The sequence below is a fragment of the Armigeres subalbatus genome, chromosome 1 (genome assembly GCF_024139115.2).
Source record: "Armigeres subalbatus isolate Guangzhou_Male chromosome 1, GZ_Asu_2, whole genome shotgun sequence".
In the NCBI taxonomy this organism is placed as follows: Eukaryota; Metazoa; Arthropoda; class Insecta; order Diptera; family Culicidae; genus Armigeres; species Armigeres subalbatus.
Window position 1 is genome coordinate 47,092,169 of NC_085139.1, and position 24,098 is coordinate 47,116,266.

The 24,098-nt window shown below is 38.3% G+C and overlaps 1 protein-coding gene across 7 annotated transcripts in view; it reads left to right on the plus strand.

Moving 5' to 3' along the window:
- LOC134225142 (serum factor response D-like) overlaps window positions 1–23,416 on the plus strand; it is a 692,637-nt gene extending 669,221 nt beyond the window's left edge. For all 7 annotated transcript variants that reach the window (XM_062704985.1, XM_062705024.1, XM_062704993.1 and 4 more), the window contains 2 exons: window positions 18,419–18,716; window positions 21,408–23,416. In XM_062704985.1, the coding sequence (XP_062560969.1) occupies window positions 18,419–18,716; window positions 21,408–21,563 (454 nt within the window). In that variant the 3' untranslated portion in view covers window positions 21,564–23,416. The remainder of the gene's footprint in view (window positions 1–18,418; window positions 18,717–21,407) is intronic.
- The last annotated feature ends 682 nt before the right edge of the window (window positions 23,417–24,098 follow it).

Genomic DNA, 24,098 nt, shown 5'->3' on the forward strand with positions numbered 1-24,098 from the left:
CATTTATTGAGTTCAAATCAATCAAGGTTTTCAGCAAATCCTATCTAATTTATTCTTAACTAATGAGCTTAACTAATGGAGTTTAGTCAACAGTTCTGAAACTAAAATTGATTGGGTTGCATTTTTATAATTTACTTCATTAATCTTCTTTTAGAAAAATTTAGAATCGATACGTCAGCTCAAAGTACTTGTCGGTTAAACATGTTCAATGTTCATCGGTCTTGCAAGCGATGTGATGTTTTTTCGCCATTGTTGTAAAAAATGCAACAGAGCACGTGTTCGAGTGTTAATAATCTTTGTCGAGATTTCAATTGAATATTGAATATTTCATGGAAATTTTTTTTTTCTTAATTGAAATTTTAATTTTTCAAATTTAGAATTTTTGGCAAATATTTATTATATTAAATTAAACCTTGTTCTCTTCTCGGTTTTTTTTTGCAATCTTTTGACAACATTTTCAATGACTTCTTCTTCTTATTGGCATTACATCCCCACACTGGGACAGAGCCGCCTCGCAGCTTAGTGTTCATTAAGCACTTCCACAGTTATTAACTGCGAGGTTTCTAAGCCAGGTTACCATTTTTGCATTCGTATATCATGAGGCTAGCACGATGATACTTTTATGCCCAGGGAAGTCGAAACAATTTTCAATCCGAAAATTGCCTAGACCGACGCCGGGAATCGAACCCAGCCACCCTCAGCATGGTCTTGCTTTGTAGCCACGCGTCTTACCGCACGGCTAAGGAGGGCCGTAGTATTTGAATATTTTTACCATTTTACTTTTAATTTTGTTTCAAATTTAATAAATTTGAAAATAGTTATTTTTTTGCTTTTTTTTAAATTTGTTGATGACATTTTTGAAACTGTTTAATGTTTTTTTATGGTTTTGTTTTAGTTTTTCGACCAAATTTTTATTCCTTCCATTTTTTTTATTTGGTCATACTGTTACTGGTTACAGCACGCGCTCCTGGAACAGTTATGCAGGCTCGCTAGCTCTGTGGACGGCAAGCAATCTTTTTTCCACTAGTGTTGTTTCAATTGAATTTTGGATCCCAAGTTGAAACATTCAAAGTTTCATAACGCTCTTGAAGAACATAATTGATAAAACCAGCGTAAAATCAAAATGCTGCTGGGAATATTTTATATATTTTTTTCATTTAATGAACAACAAAAAACGTTTAAATATTACAAATTTTCATTAAAAATGTTCAACGAATATTTATTATATTATATTAAAACTTCTTTTCTTCTCGATTTTTGCAATCCTATAACAGCATTTTCAATTACTTATTTTAAACTTTTTAATTTTTTTCAAATTTTATTTTTCATATTTTATTTTAAAAATTTTGGAAAAAAATCGAATTAGAGGGAACTTTTTTTTTATTAATGTCAGAGGATATTTAAAATAATTATAACGGATTTTTTTTTTCAAAGCCGTTTCACAAGTTGCTGCATAATTTTCTTTAATGTTTTTTTTATTTCGATAGATTATTGATAATCTGCTTAAAGGAAAATTCCATTCAAATATCCTAGATTTTTCAACGCTTTTCTCAAAACGTTTTTTCCCCTTTACCGATGATTTTGGTTTTATTTTAATTTTTATTTACCAAACATTTTAATTCGTTTGAATCTCTCTACTTATCATTTGATTACAGTTCGACTGGGGTGTTTATTGAAATATTTTGGCTTTTTCAGTCTGATATATTCAAACGGGTTTATATTTGCATTGCCCGACGTTTCGGCCCGTTTATTGGGTATTTTTCAAGGGAAAAAGACAGACAGCTTTTCCCTTGAAAAAGACCCAATAAACGGGCCGAAACGTCGGGCAATGCAAATATAAACCCGTTTGAATATATCAGACTGAAAAATCCAAAATATTTCGAATCTACTTATTATAAAATTCAATTAATTTTTTTTTTCAATTTTCGATGATATTTTGTCGAACAGACTTAAAAGTGGTCTACATCTTCTTCAGTCTCTTCGAGGATTTTTTTTTACAAATTTCCAGCTAGATTTTGGATATTTTCGAAATAATTTTTCATCAAATTGATTGAACAATGAAATTGTTGTACAGTTTTTGATTTTTTTGGGGAGTTATTATGTACGATTTTTACGACATTTTTAATGATTTTTTCAAGTTTTCGGCGTCACTTTTTCCAGTACTTTCTCGTACACCAAGCGTTTGGCTAAAAGTAATTAGACCGAAGCCATTTGAAATAAGGCCACTAGCCGAAAGTTTCTCGGCCGAACGGGACATACGTCCGAAAAATACTGGTCGAACTTGTTGTTTGGTCGAATCTCGGGTCAAATATCTCTTTTGACCAAATTTGGCTGAAAATGCCGTTTGGCCGAAATGGTTGTTTGGCTGAACAGTTCATTCGGCCGAAAACAGGTCGGTGTGTAAGGCCACCTGAGCTCAAAATACGTATCTTTCAAAATAACAATGTGGTGGAATCAAATGGAATAGTACTAAGCTCGTCTTATGACAGGTGAAAACATATTTCTCAAAATGTTTCGAACACAAAATCCCTTTCGGCCAAATGACCCTTTCGGTTAAATGACCCTTTCGATTAAATGACCCTTTCTGCCAAATGACCTTTTCGGCCAAATGACCAGTTCGGTCAAATAATCTTTTCGGCGTAATGACCCTTCCAACCAAAATACCCTTTTGGCCAAATTAACCTTTCGGCCAAACGACCCTTTCGGCCTAATGACCCTTTCTGCCAAATAACCCTTTCGGCCAAATGACCCTTCCCCAATTTTACTGCGCCAAAGGCTTCTTCTACTATCTGAAAAAGGTGAAAATATGGATGCTGAACTTGGTGTCAGCTTCAGAAATACAATCAGAAAATTGCTGAGATTTCAGTAAACTTAAATGAACTCCAATATACAGTCGCCTCTCCACATCTCGATATTGAGGGGACCATCGAGAATAGGAGAGATTGAGGAATGGAAGGAAAATTGATATGGGTACTACATCCAAAAAAAAGCGCGTTGCTATGAAAAACGACAACAAAACGAATGTCATTTCTTATTGTTGATGTGTTTGTTATTGTTCAAAGATGGTCTAGTAGCCTAAAACTTCGATCATATCGACATAAGGAGAGTGACTCCTGAACAAAATATGATTAGAACACATCGAGATAGAGCAATATCGAGATAGGGAGGTTGTCGAGATGAAGAAATCCAAAATGTATGTAGACTGAAGGGACCGAGCAAACCATCGACATACGGAGAGATATCGAGATATAGAACATCGAGATGTAGAGAGTCGACTGTAATTCGATCCAAACTCAATCCAGATTCAATTCCAACATTCACCAAATTCAATTGAAGTTCAATTGAAATCTAACCCAAATTTAATGCAGCTTCAACTGAAGCAAAACCAAATCCAATTCAATCAAAATCCAATCTGTATCCAATCCAAATACAATAAAAAATGCTGATCAAATACAAATACAATGAAGAGACATGAAGCAATTTATTATGATTTGCTCGATCTAACGCGGACTCTGCTGTAGGTATCCAATTTCTAAATACCGCGGTGCATCCAAACCCGTACGCCTAAGCACTTGAAGCAGTATATGAAAAAGTCTCTAGAAAATACGAATCAAAAGCAAATCGTCATTGATTAAAGTGCACGAGTGTTCCCTTAAAACCCCTTTAATTTATCAATATCTTACGAAGTGGACCGCTTTCAGTGCTGTACGGATTTCGGTCCCACGCGGTATCAATGCAAAAGGGAGTGGGATGGCTGTTATGAGGCCTCCGTCTAGAAGCAAACCTGACGGCATTTGGCCGGAATGCCGTTTGGCTGAAATGATTGTTGGGCAGAAAGGACTATTTTTGTCTGAAAATGTCATTTGCCCGAATGGGTCGTTAGACCGAAAATGTTGCTTGGAAAAGTTGGTACATGCATGAGCATGAGCATGAGCATGAGCATGAGATGATCGTACAATTCGTAGTTGCTACTCCGTGATTGACCAGAACTAGCGGAATTGCACAAGGAACCAACAGATGGGACTTGGGATTAGCACTCCATCCTCAATGTGCACGTTCCGAAAGCTCAACATTTGAAGGTTCAATAACGGCGCCGGCCACGTCCTTACGATCATCGAGGGAAGGGAAGGAATGTTATTGTAACAACCGTTGTTTTAGAGACCGACGAATCGTCTGCATCTCTACGGTTGTTACGGGAAGGAGTATTGTAGGTAGGGAGAGGAAGTGTCATTACTTAGATAAGGATTCACCTTGGTAAGTGATGTAATCCAAGTAACTAGCATGTTAATGTTGACGCGAGAACAAAGCTAAGATCAGCTACGACGTATTTTGTTGTGTCATTGTTCACCCAACGTAAGGGCAGACAATCAATCGCTCCGGTAGAGCAATTGTAAATGGTTTGTGATAATTCTAACATAATCTGCTCCTGAAAAATGTATGCTGGGTGTTTCTGTACCTAATTGTAATATTACGTGGTCCCACTCAAGAAATGGCGTACCGCACATAAGAAAACATCACAATGTTATTTATTCATAGTTTAGCGGCGAGACGTGAAGTTTTGAGCAAATCAACCACTTTCTTGCTTTGTTATAAATTATTCAGAATACATCATTTGATTAATAAAACTCAAGCTGATGTCATCAATATAAATAAGTCGTTACCTTTATGGGAACACCCAGTTAAGCCGGCACTAACCAGATTGATTTGTTCTTAAAAATGAGATTATGACAAATCGTGTATATCGTAATCGATAAGTGTAAATTTGTAATAAATGTAATGAATATAATGTCTCAAATAGCTGTGCCATCAGCGTAAAGTTGTCAATTCAGAGATTCAGTTTGTAGTTTTGGCCCGGTTCAGGATGTTCAGTGTTTTGTAGATAGAACAGAATTGTGTTTTTAATTTCTATGTCTTTTTTCGATCGTATTTTTGGTCGTGTGATCAATAAACCTCAACGATTTAAAGAAAAATCAAGTTGCCCAATAAAATGTCATAAAATAGAATTTTGTTCAATAAGTTTGTTGAGATTAAAAAGGCTTGTTCATCTCGTGCAATCATTCGCATTGAATAATGAAAATATAATGTGGGTTTTTGAATATTTGTTCCTGAACCATACAATCCAGCTTGCTTTCACACTAACAAAAATACTAGCCATATGAAAGAAAAATACCCCCTTGCGTGATGAAAACTCCTATGATCCTCTTCTGTTCTTGAATAAACTTATCACTCACTTTAGCACTTAACACCACATGTTTCTGATTCAAATTAAAAAGCATTGAAGAAGAAATCTTAAAATACGAGAACATTAAACAGAGAAAAAAAAGCGTGATCTGTTGCTTGGAAAAGTTGGTACAGTGGACGAAAAAGCTGTGTGGTCGAAATGATCGTTAGGCGAAAAAGCTAATTTACCGAAAATATTGTTTGGCCGAAAGGCCCTATATGGCTAAAAATATCGTTAGCTGAATGGGTCATATGACAAAAAATATGTCGTTTGGCTGAACAGCAGTGGATGTGGAAGTCTGAAGATTTTACTGATAATTGAGAAGTGAGATATGACGACGAAAACTAAGACGTCTTACTTCTCATTCCTCATTTCTCTCTTATCATTAAACGCTTCCCATTACATTTCGCTTGTTCTCATTTATCGCTTCCCACCGTCAAGTGAAAAGTGAGGAATTAGAATTGATGAGGGAGAAGTGAGATGACTCACTTCTCACATTTCACTCCTCATTTCTCACTTACCATTTCTCATTTCTCACTTCATAATTATAAATTTTCCCAGTAAGAAGTGCGAAATAAGAGGTAAGAAATGAGAAGTAAGGTGTTCTATTTTCTCACTTCTCATTGCTTACTTTTCACTTCTCAATTTTCACATTCACTATTGTTCGACAATACACCGTTTTCGGCACCCATTCAGCAAACTTCATTTACGGTAGCACGATCTCTTCAGCCAAATGAAATTTACGGTGAAATGGCCCTGTACGACCAAATTCCAATTTCGGTTTAATAAAGTTTTCGGCAGATCGGTTTTTCGACCTAATCATCGTTTCGGCTAAATGTCCATTTTGGCGAAGTAGCATTAGTGAAATACAAAAACAGTTCTTCGATCTGTTTTAAAATTTTCGATGAAGTTTTTGAATTTTTTCAACGTTGGGAACTACTTCTACCATTTTCTTTTTCAAGTTTTCAGCGTTCGAAAATGTATCTAATTTTGTTCCAAAAATCGACTCCTAATAAGAAAAAACTACATCGCCGCTATGGCAGTCGATTAAGTTTCAAGCGTTTGCCTTCATTTCCAATATTCAACATATTTAACATATTTTTTTTATATTTCATTGAATAATATGAAACTTTTGAATATTCGGACATGTTCATATTTTTCTCAATAAGAAAACTTTTTTTTTAGTTTTTGACAAACAACTTAAAATTTTAGATGAAATTTTATGTAGGGTTACTGCTCCTGGATTTCATCTCATAGCTCCGATTTTCATATCACGAAAATGGAAGCAATGAAAAGGAAATTGATTTGTTTATCATGTTTGTGATTTTTTCAGCAGTGAGCACGACTGTTGGCAAAAAGAAGCGACAAAATTGGTGCCGTATTTCTTTGTTTCGCGATGAGGTGAATATTTGTTCAGTGAAATGGAAAACGAAACAGTTACTCTATGATGTTCTATATCTCGATATCTTTTCCTATCTCGATGGTTTGCTTGGTCCCTTTTTGTTTCTACATCTCAATATCCTCCCTATCTCGATATTTCTCTATCTCGATGTGTTCTGATCATATTTTGTTCTGGATTCACTCTCTTTATCTCGATGTGTTCAAATTTTTAGGCTACTAGACCATCTTTGGACAATAACAAACACATCAACAACAAGAAATGACATTTGTTTTGTTGTCGTTTTTCATGGCAACGAGCTTTTTTAGATCTAGTATTCATTTCAATTTTCCTTCCATTCCTCGATCTCTCCCTATCTCGATGGTCCCTTCAATATCGAGATGTGGAGAGGCGACTGTATTTTTTAATTCACAGGTTTTTTTTTATTTTATTCAGTTTTTTTTTAATTTTCGTTAAAATATTTTTTTGAATTTTTCGACAAAATTCTTCAAATATTCGAAAATTTCACACGTTTTTTTCTCTCAATTTTTTCAAAGATTTTTTTTCAAAAAAGGCTTTTTTTCTATTTTTTGTTAAATTTATTGAATAAACGTATTGGACCTTTGAGGTTTGGAAATTTTTTAACTTTTAAGTTTTTGAAACTTAGTTACTTTTTTTAATTTTTGAAAAGTCATTTCAGAAACGAATTCGCGATCTTCCTAAGTTGTTTTAGTTTTGGATGAAATTATTGATTTTCTTTGACAAAATTTGCCTAAACATGTTTTTTTTCGGTCACCGCCTACTTGATCTTTCAAACTTAAATTGGTTTTTCTCGGTGAAATAAAAACTCAATTTTGATTTTTTTTTACGTTTCAACCATCTTTGTTTTTTAAGTCATCCTCAGAAATATTCCACCATGCGTTCGTTTTGATCGGCGATTGACTTATTTATAACCGCCGATGAAAACGAACGCAATGGTGGATTACCTGATTTATTTTTAAGCAATTCACAAATAGTATATGCAAAATTACAAATCTTACATTTCACATGCTTATTTCAGTCATTTCAGGTTGTAATCACCATCTTTGATTTTTTATACTGAACTATTTTAATTGTAAAGAGTGTATTCGATAAAAATGGCACACCGAAAATCTTCTGTAACTTTTAAACCGTACACACTTAAAATTTTTCGCCGAGATCTCAGCATTTTTTGTTAATTTTCCCGAAGTGGGCACCGCCGAGTTTCAGCAAACACGATTTTTGCCGAGATCTCAGTAAAAGTGCCGAAAATCAGTAATAAACCAAATTTTCTACCGAAGTTCAGTTCTGAAATTTACTGAGCTACAGCAGTGCCCGACTTTGCCGAGCTCGAGAAACAAAAACTTAGTGTGTATGGGTTAAAAATCCTGAAAATTTGAGCTAATCTTATTCATAGTGTATTGCTTACATCTGCAGAGTTTCAAAGTTCTTCATACAGTGGTTAGCGTCGTCGCGTCAGCGTCGACACAAGAAATTGCCAGGGAAAAATTTTTGTGCACCTACTATCAAAATCCGGAGGCGTCCCACCGATCGATCGCTAAAAAGCTTGGGATTGCAAATTCAACTGTGTCTCGTGTAATAAGAACCTTCAATGAGCGCCTGCGTGTTTACAGAGGAAGGAAGGGAGTGGTCCAATGGACAGTAAAATGACCAGGAGTGGTACAACAGCTCAAGAAGTTTCAAAATATGTGCAGAAAACCATGAAGCGTGCACCCCACCCCTAGGTGCAAAAAGCCCCAAACTGCAAAAACCCGCGCCCGGAAACTTTAGACGAAGTTGATCATCAAATCGTGTTGCATCGGCAAAAAAGGCAGGTGATTTGCGAATGTTGTGGAGTAAGCGCTGCCTTCATTACTTCCGGAACAATCAACAGTAAGATTTACACCGAAGAGTGCCTCAAAAAGCGTATTTTGCCATTCATAAGAAAAGACAAAGTATCAACTCTGTTTTGGTCTGATCTTGAAATTTCTTTGGCAATTGTAAAGACGAAACTTTGCAAACATCTCAAAATTATTAAAAATAGAGCTGGAATTGAATCAAATTTGGTTAAAAACAACAAAAACATTGGGAAAACGATTGTACAAAATTTGATGGGTTTGATAAAGAGGAAGGTGTGGTGTTCGAGATGAGTGATGAAATTGAATGAAACAAATGTTGTAAATCATAACTCATTAGAAGCTTTTCATTCCCTGAAAATATCAAGAAAATACGATAATCGGTTTGATTTGCCCGCACATTGGATTCAACGCTAATCATCCAATCCTGTGCAACCCTTGTGCCACCTTTCTTACACGCTTGTAATAATTATTCCTTCAAATCCTTGTCGTTTCGTTTTTTATTTCAGTTTTCCGGAGCTTGCTTTTCATAGCCGCCAAGATTTTTTCTAATGGGTGAAGATCGGGCTAGTTTGGCGGATTTGCCTTCTTCTACACGAAAACAACATCGTTGGCTTTGTACCACTTCCTTACCGCTTTCACGTAATGGAGCGATGCCAAACTTGCCCATAACAGAGTGTCACCTTTGTGGGACCGGAGGACGGCAGCAGGCGCTTCTGGGATATTTTTTGAATATATATTTGACCGTTTATGGTGGTCATCGTTTAGTACTCCTGGCTAGGGTGACAATATTGTCGGCGTAGCACCAACTTAGAATTCGGAAGTCAGGACTTCCGAACCGAACTTTCTTCCGAAATTTTATCTGTCAAACTAATTGACGCGTTGTTTAGCGCATCTTTAGGAGAATCTAGCGCACTATTTACGAAGTTGGGAAAGTTGCCTGTATCTGGAGAAAAATCTAACTTCGGTATAAAAAGCGGTCTAACTTTTTTCCGGATAGACAATATTTAGCCTAAAGGAGGACATGTCCTCCTTTTTCTACAAAAATCGCATGTCCTCCTTTTTACCTAAAATGTGATTTTTTTATTGTTTGTGATTGAAAACTCTACTTTGGAAATATTATCTATTTTCATATATATTAGAGTGGGGCGTCATGGTCATTTTTTCAAATCAATGGTTTTTTGAAGCCATTCTGGGTACTGAACAACTGTGCAGAATTTGGGACCGATTGGTTGCTTCCTCGCTTTCCGCATCGCGTTTGAAGTTTGTATGGAAATTAGTATGGGAGAACGTATATTTTTGCATTTCTACTACTAGAGGTTTCAGTTCATCGTAAACCAAGTGGCACATTACGTTAAAGTATAACCTAAAAGATGCCGAAAAACTTTGCTGAAGGAGACACGTTGCTGGAACGTCCACGAAAAAAGTTATAACGCTTCGAAGATTGAGTGTTCAAACCATATGCAAAAAATCATTTATTCTGCCAGCACTGCCGAACTACGTGGAGTAATAATTTAACTGAGTGTTATTTCAAAATTATTGATTTTATAGGACTTTGGAGCTAATGGGAGATATTTGAAATGATTTCACAAAGTAAAAATTCCGACTAGAACGAAAATGGGTTTTGCCCTTTGACAATTACAGGTTGTCCGGTAGTGCTGGCAGAAACATTGATTTCTTGCATATGGTTTAAACAATCAATTTTCGAAACGTAATAACGTTTTTTGTAGACCTTCCAGCTGCGTACCTTCTTCGGCAAAGTCTTTCGGCATCTTCCAGGCTATATGCTAACGTATCGAGTCACGTGATTGATGATAAACTGAAGCCGCTAATAGCAAAAATGTAAAAAAAGTACGTTTTCCCATACTAATCTCCATGTAAATTTAAAACGCGATGCGGCATGCGAGGTCGCAACCAATCGAGCCCATATTTTGCACAGTGGATTGGGGTCCCAAAACGATTCAGAAAAACCTTGATGTCATTTGATCGGACGAAGTTTGAGTTTTTCCATACAACTGCGCCCCACTCTAATATATATCTTTAAACTACGGTTCCATAACTAATGAGAAAAAGACAGAAGTTCAAGCAACAGTAAATAAATTTTGTTGTTCGCTTGCAGAGATCAATTCTTTTCCAGCTTTTACAAATGAAATATGCAAGAAGTATTGTTGTTATTTTTTTGACGTAAACTACGTCTAAGGGGAAGACTGTGATACAGGGTGTAAAACGAAAATTTCCAAATTCGAGACCGTCACGAAATTAGGATAGATTTCAAACGCCAATGGCTCCTTTATCTTTCAATGGATTTTGGAGATTTTATTATCAATCGAATCGGCAACTCTCCAGCAATTTTATAAGCCTATTGGAACTATTAATTATCAACTTAAAAACATTAAAAATTCCAAATCTTTACCAACCCAGTAAAATTTCACAGTTTCGTTACGACCGCCGTCTGCGGTTGGTTCTTGCGCTCTACTTTTGTGCGGTGATTCGCACAAAAAGTACAAAATAGAACCAGAGCAATGACCGCGGTCGGAGCAAAAAAGTAGTGTTTATGAAAAAGTGCTACAGATGCTGGACATGTTCATGTTAGCAAGAGGTGAATATTAAAATTTATTATCAACTTTAAACAAGGTTACACTCTAACTGTTTTGACGGGAATTGAGTAAAATTTCTGTGGGATAGAAAGAGAGAGCAATGCAATTTTATTCAGTCACTGAGTAGTCCGCAGCATCCCTGTAAAATAACACTTCAAAAGCATTAATCGCCATTTAATAGGCAATTAACTATTGAATGCATTAATCACTCTAAGTCGAATAACAATCGGAGAAAGGCATCATCACCGCTGAGGAATAATAAATTTGGGGTTTTTGAATGAAAATTTTAAATTGTCATATCCAACCATTTTCATATATAGTGAGTTACGCCAAATTTGTTCGAAACATAAATGGATTGGTCTGCGATCGAACATGATTTGCGGAAAAAACACACATTACATGCGGCAAAACGTTCACCAAAACAAGCCTCGTTACCTCCCGACCCCATATATCCAACATCCCAATGGTTGTAATTTGACTAAGCACGCACGCGCGGTTTGAAGTTTGTATGAGAATTACTATGAGAAAAGTAATTTTTTTTTCGGAAAACCGTTTTGCTACGTTGGTCATTAATATCTAAAAATATATGAGTACATTGGAAACTTAGAAATTGAATAAATCGTCTTTATTGCCAAACAATTCGCTGCTTGCAAGAAAAATTATTAGGGAAATAGGGGAACTGTTCCGTTTTCAATCTCACTGAACATATTTTCATCTCATTGCAAAACAGATAAATACAGCACCAATATTGTCGCTTCTTTTTACTAACATACGTGCTCACTGCTGGAAAAAATCACAAAAATAAATAACAAATCAAATACCTTTTCATTGCTTTGTTTTTGATGGGATGGAAATGAGAGCTATGAGATGAAGTGCCGAACCGCTCCCCTACTTAATCGTGTGAAAAATGAAAAATCGTGAAAATTTAGCGCGTAAAAGAATAACATATCAATAATGAGCATTTTTATTTTCTTTTTACTTTGCTTACGAAAATTCGATCTGTTCGCAACAAAAATCGTCTTACAGATTTAGAAATATTCTACGAAGTCTTCGGGTTGATTATATTTAGGGGGAGATCCTCCACTGCCGGACATTTAACAAAAAAAATTAAATGTCCGGATTATGTTTCCATTTATACCATACTACAGAATGTACCCTGCGTTGCTTGGGTTTTTACGTTTAACGTTCGATATGTAATTTTCTGCGTTGATTGTGACGCCGAACTCTAGATCATTTTTCGAGCGATCGCATTAGGTTTTCTCCAAACTAGCCCTAATATTGTATTTTGGCAATTTTCCCAACTTTTCCTTTAAAATTTACTAACCTTTTGCATATAGAAACACAGCTGATCCTAATACGAATCGATTAGTGAGGAAATCTCGCAAATCGGTCATCCTCTTCGTGAGTTATATTGCTTCAAAGGAAGCATAGATAGAAAAAGGAAAAACAAAATATGACTATTGACCATTGATGATTCATACAAACTATATATGATCATTTGAACACGTTTTCCAACGATGAATTTTGGTGGAAAATTTTACGATTCAGATAAATGTCTCCTAGTACCGGACACTATTGCATCATGTTCAAAGTTCCTGTTACATGAGTAAAGACAAACATTCAGAATAGTAAATTATTCGCGTGCTTTAAGTTGTAAATATTAAAAATTGTTAGTGGAGTTTATTTGACTCTTCAGCTAAATTTTTAAAACCCTAAACCAAATTCCCACCTTTTGCAATGTCCTCTTCAATTTTTGTTTCAGATAATTTCTGTGGCTTTCTCAGCAAGAAGAAACAATTGACAAAACAGGTGTGAAGAATTTTTATTCAACTTCAAATTTTGTACAAAGTTTATCACATGAAGATCTGATATTTCTTGCCGTTAGAAGCCTATAATAGCTTATAGGCTTCCTTTTGTACTTAATAAGAAGAAGGAGGGACCTCTGCAAGTAGTGTCCGGTATTGGGAGGTGTCCGGCGTTGGGAGATCTCCCCCTAAATAGTTTATGATCCGCCTCACGAAACGATCTCTCACATACGGTGCGATTTCTATAGTAATTTCATACAAACTTCAAACTGCTCGTACTCAGTTATATTAAAACCAATTCAGTTGAAAATTTAGGAGGTTCACCAAAACAGCAAATATTATCGTTCAAGCATAAGGGAGCGCAAAAGTAAAAATTTCAATCACTCTAGGCTCTAACCAAAATAATTATCTTATGATCTGTTTTACGTAGTTTACGTCGGGCGGTCGTATCTTGTATATAACCCTTCTGATTTTTTAATCTTTATTAAGGTGTTTTTTTTTAATTTTTAATATGGATCAACACCAAATTGTTGTTATTGTTCATTGTCGTGTCATATCAAGTATTAAAATTTGGTAGCGCTTAAACTTTTAATCTTCCTGTCCTGTGAAAGATAAATCATAATTTTTAATTTGAAGATGATAATGTGTATCCACAAATTTTCGTTGAATAGCTATTTGACATAACTTTGTCAAGCTTACTGGTTGTTCGTGACAAAAACTTGATTTGTTTGAGGACTAACAAAAAATATTTTAGTTACAAGGTAAAGATTGTCGCTGTCGTCGCTATCCGGAACATCTTTTGCTGGCGAGGATAGGGCTAACTGTCAATGAAGGAAAAATACATACGATTTGACAGTTTGGTACCCAACATGTTCCGGATAGCAGAACAAAGGGAACCGAAGCGACAATCTTTATCTTGTTACTAAAATATCTTTTGGATTAACTCTTCGACGTTTTTTAACAATAACTCAATTGTTCACTCAATAACAGTTCGGCTCCAACATTCTAAAATAACGAAAGCTGGGAAAAAAAGGTTTTTGAAGTCAAATACCTGACTCGAATTCAAGAATCTTTTTTTTTTTAATAAATAAATGTAGACTTTATTTTATGATCTGATTAATTGTCTTTTTCTAAAATTATTAAAATTGTTCAAATAAGTCAGGGTTCGTAATGCTCACTCAATTTCAGGAGCGCAGGATGCTCCCTCACGAAAACTTTTGGGGAGAAATCGCTTTTCGGGAAAGAAAAACAGTCTGGGGAAAGATAACCATTTTTTCGCTCATTTCGATTGCCGCGGAAAGTTGGTTTGCTCGTTTTCTTTCATATCCGAGCTTTTTCGGTACCATCAGCAAAGTAAACGGTAGTGCATGGTGGTGTGGCTAGAATGAGCGCATCCCTATGGCTATTATTGTTAACTAGTTTATTTGTGGACGCAGTAGCGCCCATGGCAAGTGTTTTTTTAAAATATAAACGGTTCATTGATTCATGCACTAAAAAAAAAACAAAATTTTCAACGTCTGTTGTCTGTGATTTTTTTCATCAAATGCTGTGTCTGGTTGTCTAAGGTTGTCACTGGTTTTGTTTTCTGCATCTGATAGTAAAAAATAATTGAAGTGTCTAATTTTTTTTGCGAGAATTTCCCCGCGTGTTGCGTCTGATTGGCTAGTCACCGGACAGACAAACAGGGCTATTATATATAGTATACTCTGGGTTGGAGTCCCGCCGTGGCCATACAATTTTCATAATTGGTCGGGGTTCTGCTAAACCGCACCAAGCGGCTTTTTGACTGGCGTGTGATATTTTTTTTCGTACAAGGACAACGGAAAAATATACCAAAAATATACCAAATCATACCAATTCATGCGTACATTTGTTGTGGAATATGTTCAGTAATGGGGTTGAGGGAGGAGAGATACGATTTGGGATATAATAAATTTGCTAAACGAAAGTTTGGGCAGCAAATGGATAATTTTTTGGTGGTGCTTGGTGTGATTCGGCTGATCCCCGACTAGTTGTTCTGTGATAATTCTCACGAAAAGTGAGTGAGAAGTAAAAGTGATGAAACGAAATAGGAATTTCATAGAATTGGCACGATTTTCGTTTAGCTTCCAAAGCCAGGGTGCAGAAAAAATATTGGTGGGTTAATTATTCTCAGTGGGCACAAGAAAAAAACTCTTGCTATGGTCCCATCGAAACGAAAATGTATGTCAAAAATTAGAGATTTTTGGATTTGGAAGCTTGCCCTCCTTTTTCAACTGAATGTCCTCCTTTTTGTCATGATTTTGGTAAAATGTCCTCCTTTGTAAAAATTTCATACAGTCACCCTACTCCTGGCAGAATTTACTGCATCAACAAATCGCCTGCCACACCAAGTACATTTTAGCAAACTTTTTAACCTTCTTCCGGATTATACCTGGAACATCCAGGTGGGACTTACCAACAAAACAAAACTCTGGGGTTGGGATCTGCTTGTAGCCTTTTGATGTACGTCTCGCCATCCATTACGCTGCATTTCGGCTGCACAAACCACTCGCGGTACAGCCTCTTGGCTCCTGGTTTGAGTATAGGCGCCTTTCTTAATTTGAAAATATGCTGGGCGAACCAGACAAAGTTTTGCATATGTAATCATTACACTCTAAACCTGTTTTACTAAAAAATTTATCATTTTTCACGCACGCAATAGAAATTTACACACAAAAGATATTTCGTGTTGCATTTCTTTCGAATGCAGTTTTCTCATTCTGTTTAGACAAAAAGAGTAAAAACAATAATTTCCATTTTTTTTTCACTTGAAAAACGGCTTTCGTATTGCTTTTTAAATGTCAATTTGAATTTCCAAAAGCACTCTAATTAATTATTTGTATTGGAAATTTAAAACAAATGATAATTGGTCAATAATCTTTTTACATTTCTTGAACTTCGGAAGTTACCAATACATCCAATCCCGCGAATGTTGAAGAAAAAATGTCGATACAGTGGAAAATTACCACAGCCGAACATTCGGAATAAGTTATTGTTTTTAAACATGACATCATGGGCAACATTCAAATTTGACCATTCGTCAAGTTTCGGCACGATTCGCGATGAAACAGCAAGTTTTCGCCAATCAGTGCGAAAAGTTCGCTATCCGTTGATTAGCACAACTAAGTTGTTTGTGAGACGGGGGAACAAGCTTCTGTGCCCTCCACATTTTAGTTCCAGATCGTTTGACAGAAAGTTTGTTTTTCTCAAGCGTCGTCAGGCTAACAGCAGGATTACATGTAAACACGGGGGCTGGTCCCTTCTAAGCTGGACGTGGATTGAACGAACTTCATAACAGGATGTTGTGATGCTCGCCGTGATGGCTATTTGAACTTCCAGACATGTGTGTAAACAAACCTCATCATACGATGGCTGGTAGAGTGGCAACCGACGCTTTGATTTTCTAAAGTTGAAGACATAAAACAGCGCGAATGGAAAATTACAAAGCTCAACGTTCTTCTCCTACCTATCTTATATCAAGAATGGAAAAAATGTTCATGATCTATGCCGGATCAATATCCGGAAAAATCCAGAATTGAAATACTCGAATTGATGCCTTCTCTTTCCGATTATAAACGTGACGCAAGTCTCGTTTTTGCTCAACTTCCCTAATTTTTTCCTCAAATCCGATTGGATTAACAACTTTTTGCGTGTCTGTTGTGCGTCGTAGAAAAAATCCGACAAAAACAGTGGAACATAATCACCAATCTAATCCCGATCACTTTTGCTGATAACAATGATTACTGTAAGCTGATGTCCAAATCGCGTTAATCGCCGAGGGATATCTGCCGGATTGTTCGTTCGTATACATCTACGTAATTTACCTTCACTGGATAACGACAATTGCGGATTGCTGTACACAAACATCTGGATCAATTGACAATCATAATTTTGTTTGTAATTACTATTTCTAAGCACAATGCCACCGAGGGGGTACTTTCACTGGCAAATTATTCCTAATTGGATGCACACGAGGGCCACTTTCATCCCGCGATCACGTTGCCAACGAAGCCAACAGTAAAAATGTAATCAACTTGGCAACGTTTCACTTTGGGGTTTCCTCAATCCTCGTTTGCACAGATGTGATTCTCCGCAGCGAGGCTGTCCCTCTCATGACCGATGCATGCGGTGTCGGTTTGTTTGCAAACAACATTTCAATATTACCAAATTGGTTGTGATTCCCACCGCGAAACCCGAGAACAAGATCTCTCGTCAACGACCTAATCACAGTCGGCTGGTTTTGGGGACCCGCATTCTTCGATCGGTACCTACAGAATGAGTCACCAACCGGCAGGCGGGCGGTGATTGTTGTTCCCAGGTAGAGCGTGGAAAAAACAATCCCAGCTGCAGCAATCAAGCTGGATTGTTAATTCCATCCCTGATCGTTGTTGACTCGATGCTGTTGTGCAGGGGTGGGAAGGCAGCACGGGTGAAAACACGGGCGGCATCCGTTCCGATTTTCTCGCTTTTCTATGCGACTTTAAACGGAAATCATTATGCGGCCAGCAACGTCGGCGAAATAAGATCGAATTCGAATGGAAATGTTGTATTAATGACCCACACACACTGCCGACCGACGCAATAGTGACGTTTCAAAACAAACGTATGTTTTGCCTCTCGCTGTTTGCGTGCGCGTGTGAGTGTGTTTGGCTTGTCATGAGGCGCAAGCAAACATCTGTTCGGATTCGTCGGCGAAGGCGAAAGGCGGAGGGCGGCGGTGGGCCTCGTTTATCGTTTGGGTGACGTCGCCGACGCCGACCGAGCAGCCGAAGCCGACTTCGGTTCGTTCGTACCAATATATAAAACCAGCGCGCCGACTGAAGGCCGAATCAAGTTGAGTTTTAGCCGTTGAAGCGAGCAGTTGTCGCTCCTCGTAAATATAAAAATAATATTATTCCTACTCGCGCTCTCGTTTAGCCAAAAACTTTCGCGCTGCTAAAGTTATATAAAAAACAACTACAGAAGGAGGAAAGTGATTTTTACGGAATCGAAATCCCTCGGAGAGCTCAGTTCGGTTTGTGAAGGCAAAGCCATAACAAAGGAAAAGTGGGATTTGTAGAAAAGTTTTTGGGAGTTGATACAGCGTGAAGTGAGGAGAAATCCAGTGAATTTCGATCGATCGGAGGCAGCTTTTCTTCCCGTTTTTTATTGTTGGAAGAGAATAGTGTTTGGGGATCGAAATCGAACGACAATGACTGAAAAACTGTAACTGTGTAATCGAAGTACCGTGTGGTAAAAGAAGGAGAGCCGCTTTGGCCGCTCTAGTCTAATAAACAATTCCAAGTGATTGTGCTTTAATTCCGTTGCGGAAGTTTGACTTCCCGGGAAAAGAAGTATTGTGATATACGAATAAAAGTGCCAATTGTTGCACCGAAACGGTCGTAGAACCAAAGATTTTGAATCTGTGGCGTCTCGCCTGCACCTGCCGTGTACCTGTGATAGCAATCGCTCGCCAAAATTAACAAGCTCAAGAAAATGGTCGGTAGTAACGGAACCCTAATGACCATGCGTCTCGTCCGTAGCAAACTGAGAAAGCGCGAAGAATCGTCCGTGAGTCCAGTGACGGCGACCAACGTGGAAGCTGCGCCACCGTCGTCGAACCATAACCACAATCATCATCATAGCAACAACAGCAGCAGCAACAACAACAACCATCATCACAACAATCACCATAGCAGTAGTAATAACAACAGCAGTCAGTTGGAGAACGGATATTCCGTGCCTACCCCGGTGGCGTTCCGACAAAGCCCGTCCAGTGTGTGGGTGTTTCCTCCGCTACCGCCGCAGCCTAACCTGTACCACTACAACGCCAATAGTCAAGTAAGTACCCGCTAGCAACAGACAAAAATCCTTTAATTATGCATGATTTCCCAGAATCGTTAAAACCCTACCCAAAAAAAAATTGCCTTCCCGAAGGAACAGCGGATGAGAACCAGACGACCAAAAAGGAGACGACGACCGGAGCGGCAGCGGTCAACGTTGCGGTTCACTGCACTCCCGTTGCGGTTCGGTCGCTGGCTTCTGCCGTTGAACTCTTCTCAATCGGTGTGCTTTGGTTCTTGTGGCGGCAATGCTCTTGAACAAATTCCAGTTTTACACTTTGCTTCCCCGACATTTCGCGCAGAGGTTGCTCCTTCTGGCGCCCGTCAGCCGCCCCCTTCACCTGGGGTACAGTTGACTGCCCTGAATTCTGTCCATTTCTTCATGGGAAGTTGTTCTCATTCAGTCGAGGAACAAAGTTCAGATGGAGGTGGTCAAAAGATCGGATGTTAAATTTTCAGAAGACTTTCCTTAAAATATAATGTTTGCATATTAACGGATTTTGTAGGCCTTCAAAATCAATTAATTCAAATGATTGGTCTGAATTTTCGAGTAGTTAAAACATCAGTTGAATTGCATTAATTCAGCAGATTAAACTTATTGCAATATCGAAATAAATATGTCTGATATTCCTTTGCATATTTGCGGGTGAAACCATCCAGTCCAGTCTCATGATATTTTTTTCTGCGTTTACTTCTGGTAAAATTAATTTGATTCGTTTCAAAGCTTGTTTCCCCTTTTCACACGAGCTGTTCCTTGTGATGCGAGCCATCGACCCTGAAACCAATCATTTTTTATGAGTAGTTGTTTCCATTCAGCTGAAGAACAAAGAACGACTAGAGATGCTCGACTCCGAAGCACAGAGGTTGATGAAAAAGTTTTATTAAGATGGCACTTCATTGAAATCTTCAGAAGCCATTCCTTTTCACAATTTGAATGCTTTGACTAAAATGTTAATTAATTGTTGTTCTCAGATGAATGTTTTATATTCGAGCAGCTAAAACATGCTTCGTTCAAACGGTCATCGTATCGAAGTTAATTCTTAACTTAATCAAAGCGTCTTAGATTGTTCACTTTTAATCACGATTCGAAAAATCGTGTTCTTACTGCTCGAAATATAGATTTAATAATCGATAAATTCGATTGAACCTTATAAAAATGAATGAAAATCCCACCATCTGCAATCGAAACGGGACAAAAAGTGAAACAAACCACCTCCAATGATAGTTTTCATCGGTCAGCATCAAGGCATGTGTGTATTTTTGGGAACACATGGCTAGAAGCAAACTTTGCACACCCGCTTGGCAACTGACAGCAGCGGAGATCGTAGCACAGATTTGGGTCGTTGTACGACGGCAAGAGCGAACGCAGCAGCGGTAGAATTGTCTGTCTAGCGGGCCAGAGGGCGCGCGGGTTAAGGCGCTACCGTTTATTTTTAAATGGCGGCGGCACCACCATGAGCAACGGTATATGCCATTTGTGCATGTTGCATTAGATTGATAGGCCCTGCACACTTGCAGTCCTTGCGGCAATGTAATTATGCAAAGTGCTACGGCAGCAGTGGCTGCTTATATTTTCCCCGTAAATGGTGGCCCCAACTTGGAATAGATTGGATTCCTGCGGCCATAGTAAATTAGCATGACAGCGCTAACGCTTCAGGAAGCGCCGCCTTCTTCGATGCCACCACCAACACATCAAAGTCAGCCCATTAATTCCAGTCAGTCAGCAAATGGTTTGTTTATGCACGACAATGGCGCAAACATCTTTGTCTCGACTGTAGAACAAAAGAAACCAAAGAGTGGCGCGCCTCCAAAGCCATCACCAGGAAACATTAAAATGTTATCAATACGACTGCGAATTGTCGAAAAATTGACTAGTTTTGGCGATGGTCTGATGAGCCGCTTTGTGCGCACTCATACGGCAAATGAGTATGCCACGAGGTCGTCCGCTGTGGCCCGGCAGCTCATTATCACTTCAATGTGTGTAAATTGCTCAAGGCTTTGCCGGTTTCCTTCTCGTACGGCTTCGCCATCATCTGTTACCAATCGTGTTTCGAATAAACCGACACACGGATTGCACAATAAAAATGAGGCAGATGAAAGCTTCTCACTCATCTGTTGCAAAAACAAAGTCATGTGATAGTACTGGGGAGAGGACGCAGCCACAAACGATCTTATTTTAGATACCCGAGTATGTGAATGATCCTTTTGCACTAAACAAAACGAGTTGGATTTCACTAAAAGGCACGAGCTCAGCCCCTCCAGCCATGACAGAATGCATTTTCTGACATGCATCACGGTGAAGGTAGTTCAGCGAATCCATGAACTATCTCTTATTAAAGGCGACGTTGCATTACGAACACACGAAGTATATGCAAAGGCATGATCAAACGGCTACGCTAGAATGTTCAAACAACTAAACTCGTTATATGAGCATTTTGTAGATGAACGGCGTGCTTGCCACATGCTTCGATTTGCTATCGCCAGGCTCATTTCCAATTGAAGCAAACTTTAGACGGCTGTTCTCGAATCGGTTTCCAAACAGAGCTTTCGAGCAAGCCCCGCAAAGTCATGCAGTCGAGCTGATACAAGTGTTGCCAGATTCTCCCTTTCGAACAATGCTTTTTGCTAATCTTCCTGTTCACGATAATGAAGTGGAAACTAATTCCCGCTTTCTTTTCTTTCCTTCCAGGACGCGTTAGTACACAACGAGAAGACCGGCTTCAAGGGACTGAAGCGACAACTGTCGGGCCGCTTCAAGCGGCTAGTGTCGCGAAAGTCGCACGAACCTGCCCCAGCGATACCGCCTGAGCTGAAGCCCCAGCTGAAGACGATCTACGTTTATTAATAATAACAAGGATAAAAAACAAAAACAAAACAACAAAAACAGTAACGTTAAACTAAAACCCTACAATAACACTTATCTTTAAGAGACCGGATAACTGTAAACAGTACTAACTTTTTTAGTGAGATCAGTTTGTTTCCGATTGAGAGAGCTAATTACGAGATTAGTGTTCAACGTTTCTTTCCTGGAGAATTTTTGATATTTTGTTGAAGTCTGATGACGATTGAGAGAATAATTTGCGAGAGTGAGAGAATAAGTGGAAGATTTCCGTAAGCGAACGATAGGGATCGATTTTTCCAGGATGTTAAATTTCCTATGAGCAAGATTTCAATTTTTATGCCACGAAAAGTAAAAAGAAAACGAAGATTGATATTAAAATCAGATTTTTTCTAGACAAGAAAAATTTCCGCTTGTACTCTTGACACTTTTGGGAGGCTTCCAAGCCGACCACCTAATTGATATTGATCCGCCATTCCAGTTTGTCGATTTATGTTGGGTGTCACTGGCTCGTCCAGTGCGCAAATGTCCAGGAGAACCGTGAAGCTTAACGATACAGAAGTAATTATTATTATTAGTAAACCTAGAAGAAGACTGACACACACATGAAATCCATTTTTTTTTGTTTTGTTAGGCATGCGAAGGGACAACGTAAACACATACATATACACAAATGAGAGTAGAGCCAATCGAGCTCAACCGCTCTGAAAGTTCCCTTCTTTCAGAGACTGGATTCGAGCGACTGTGTAAAAATTTCATGTAGTTCTGCTAGATTTCTGTATTTTCCTATGAACGACCACAAAACAGAAAGTATTTCCATCTTTTTAACTCCCTAATTTTACTTAGAAAAATACGTTTTCATTAGAAAAAGCTTCAACTTTAAATAAATTAGAAAAAGCGAATCAAAACAAAAGCAATATAAACAAATCCACTAGATTAATCGAAGCATGGATAGCAGAACAAACACAGCCTCACGGCACGCAAAGCTAGCGAAAGATATTTATTATTTTATCGTGTAGTAAATCAGCTCCACTCCCATTCTGTGTTTAGGCAGCTTGAAGTTAGAAGAAAAAATCAGCATAAAACTGCATTAGAAAACGAAATAAGATGATGATGATGATGCTTAAAATGCGCACAATTCCACCTTAAACAGAACAAGGCTTCAGGACAAACAACGCACACAGAACAAACAAGTAAACATTTTGTAACAAAGCAGTAGTTGAAGAGAACGAATGTGAAAAATCCTGCGTTGTTTGCATGAGATGCCTAGAAAAGCGCCATTTTGATGATCACGGACAAACAGGAAAACACTAGAAAAAAGATTGATCAGAGGATAAAACAAACAGTAGGCTAGTAGGTGATTGTAGACGGAGTAGAAGGAGAAGACTCTGGAGAGCGGGAAAGTTCACTCACATTGAGTGCCGCCAAAACTGAAAACTGAATCCCACACACACCACAAGCGCACAGAAACACACGCTCGCACGTCAATCCCGCACACATACACACCGGCGAACACCATCAAACGGTAGGGGTGTAACGTGCTAGAGAAATCCACCACCGCACCGCTAGGTGGAGCAGTTGAACCAGTAGCGGTTGGAGTACGTGGTTGCAGTCCCGATTCCAGGGTCAGGCATCCCACGCGCCGCGACCGATGGTTCGGACTACTGCTCCGCTGCTGCTGGGTGGTGGTTGCCTGCAATAAGCGAAAGCCGTTGAGCAGAAATTTTTTCTTAGAGACTCTTGAGTCGGTGTACTTTGGGTGTGCGAAGATTTACTGCAAGAAGAACAACAGCTGAGGGCAGAATACAGTTATACGAAAATTGTAATTTAAATAAATGCGATAATTTAAAAACAGAAAACGAACAGCTCGATGGATGTGTTAAGTGATATATCACCAGTCCTTGTTATGGTAAATCTCAATCAAATGTGTCTTAATTATTTTGGTTAGACTGAATTCCTCTTTCTTTTAAAATGAGTTTTCAAGAAGGTTAAGAAGGTGGGTCCCATTCATGGGTCTACTTAGGGGTCTACTTCATTCTATAACAGCGTTGGTAACAATCATTTTAGTTTTAGTTTAACTATGGAACATCTCACGGTGCTGCAAGTTCCAAGAACCATCGTCCTCCGGATGCTTTGGAGGTTCTGAGATAGGTTGTTTAACAATGTTGCTTGGAAATACTGCAATGTCGATGTAAATTATCCACTTTATAGTTTGTTTGGATTCGGACAAATGAAGAAGATCGTTACGGGCCCAAGCTTCGACGGGATCAAATTCAGGCAAACACAGTAAACATGGAAAATCGTGATCGAGGAATCGCAGTTGCGATCTTCAACGAGATCGAAAAATCGTTCATATTGTGGATGTGGTGCGTCGAACAGCATCTGAAGAAGGAAGGATGTTCGCATACTTCATAGAAGACCGCCCTTGAAGAAGTCCATACTAATCCCGTTCCAGAAGCAACCACAGCTGTTGAAGTGGCGTGCAAGAAGAAAATTTCAAAATCATTTGAAGGAAGATGATAAGGTCGTGAACGAGTTCTG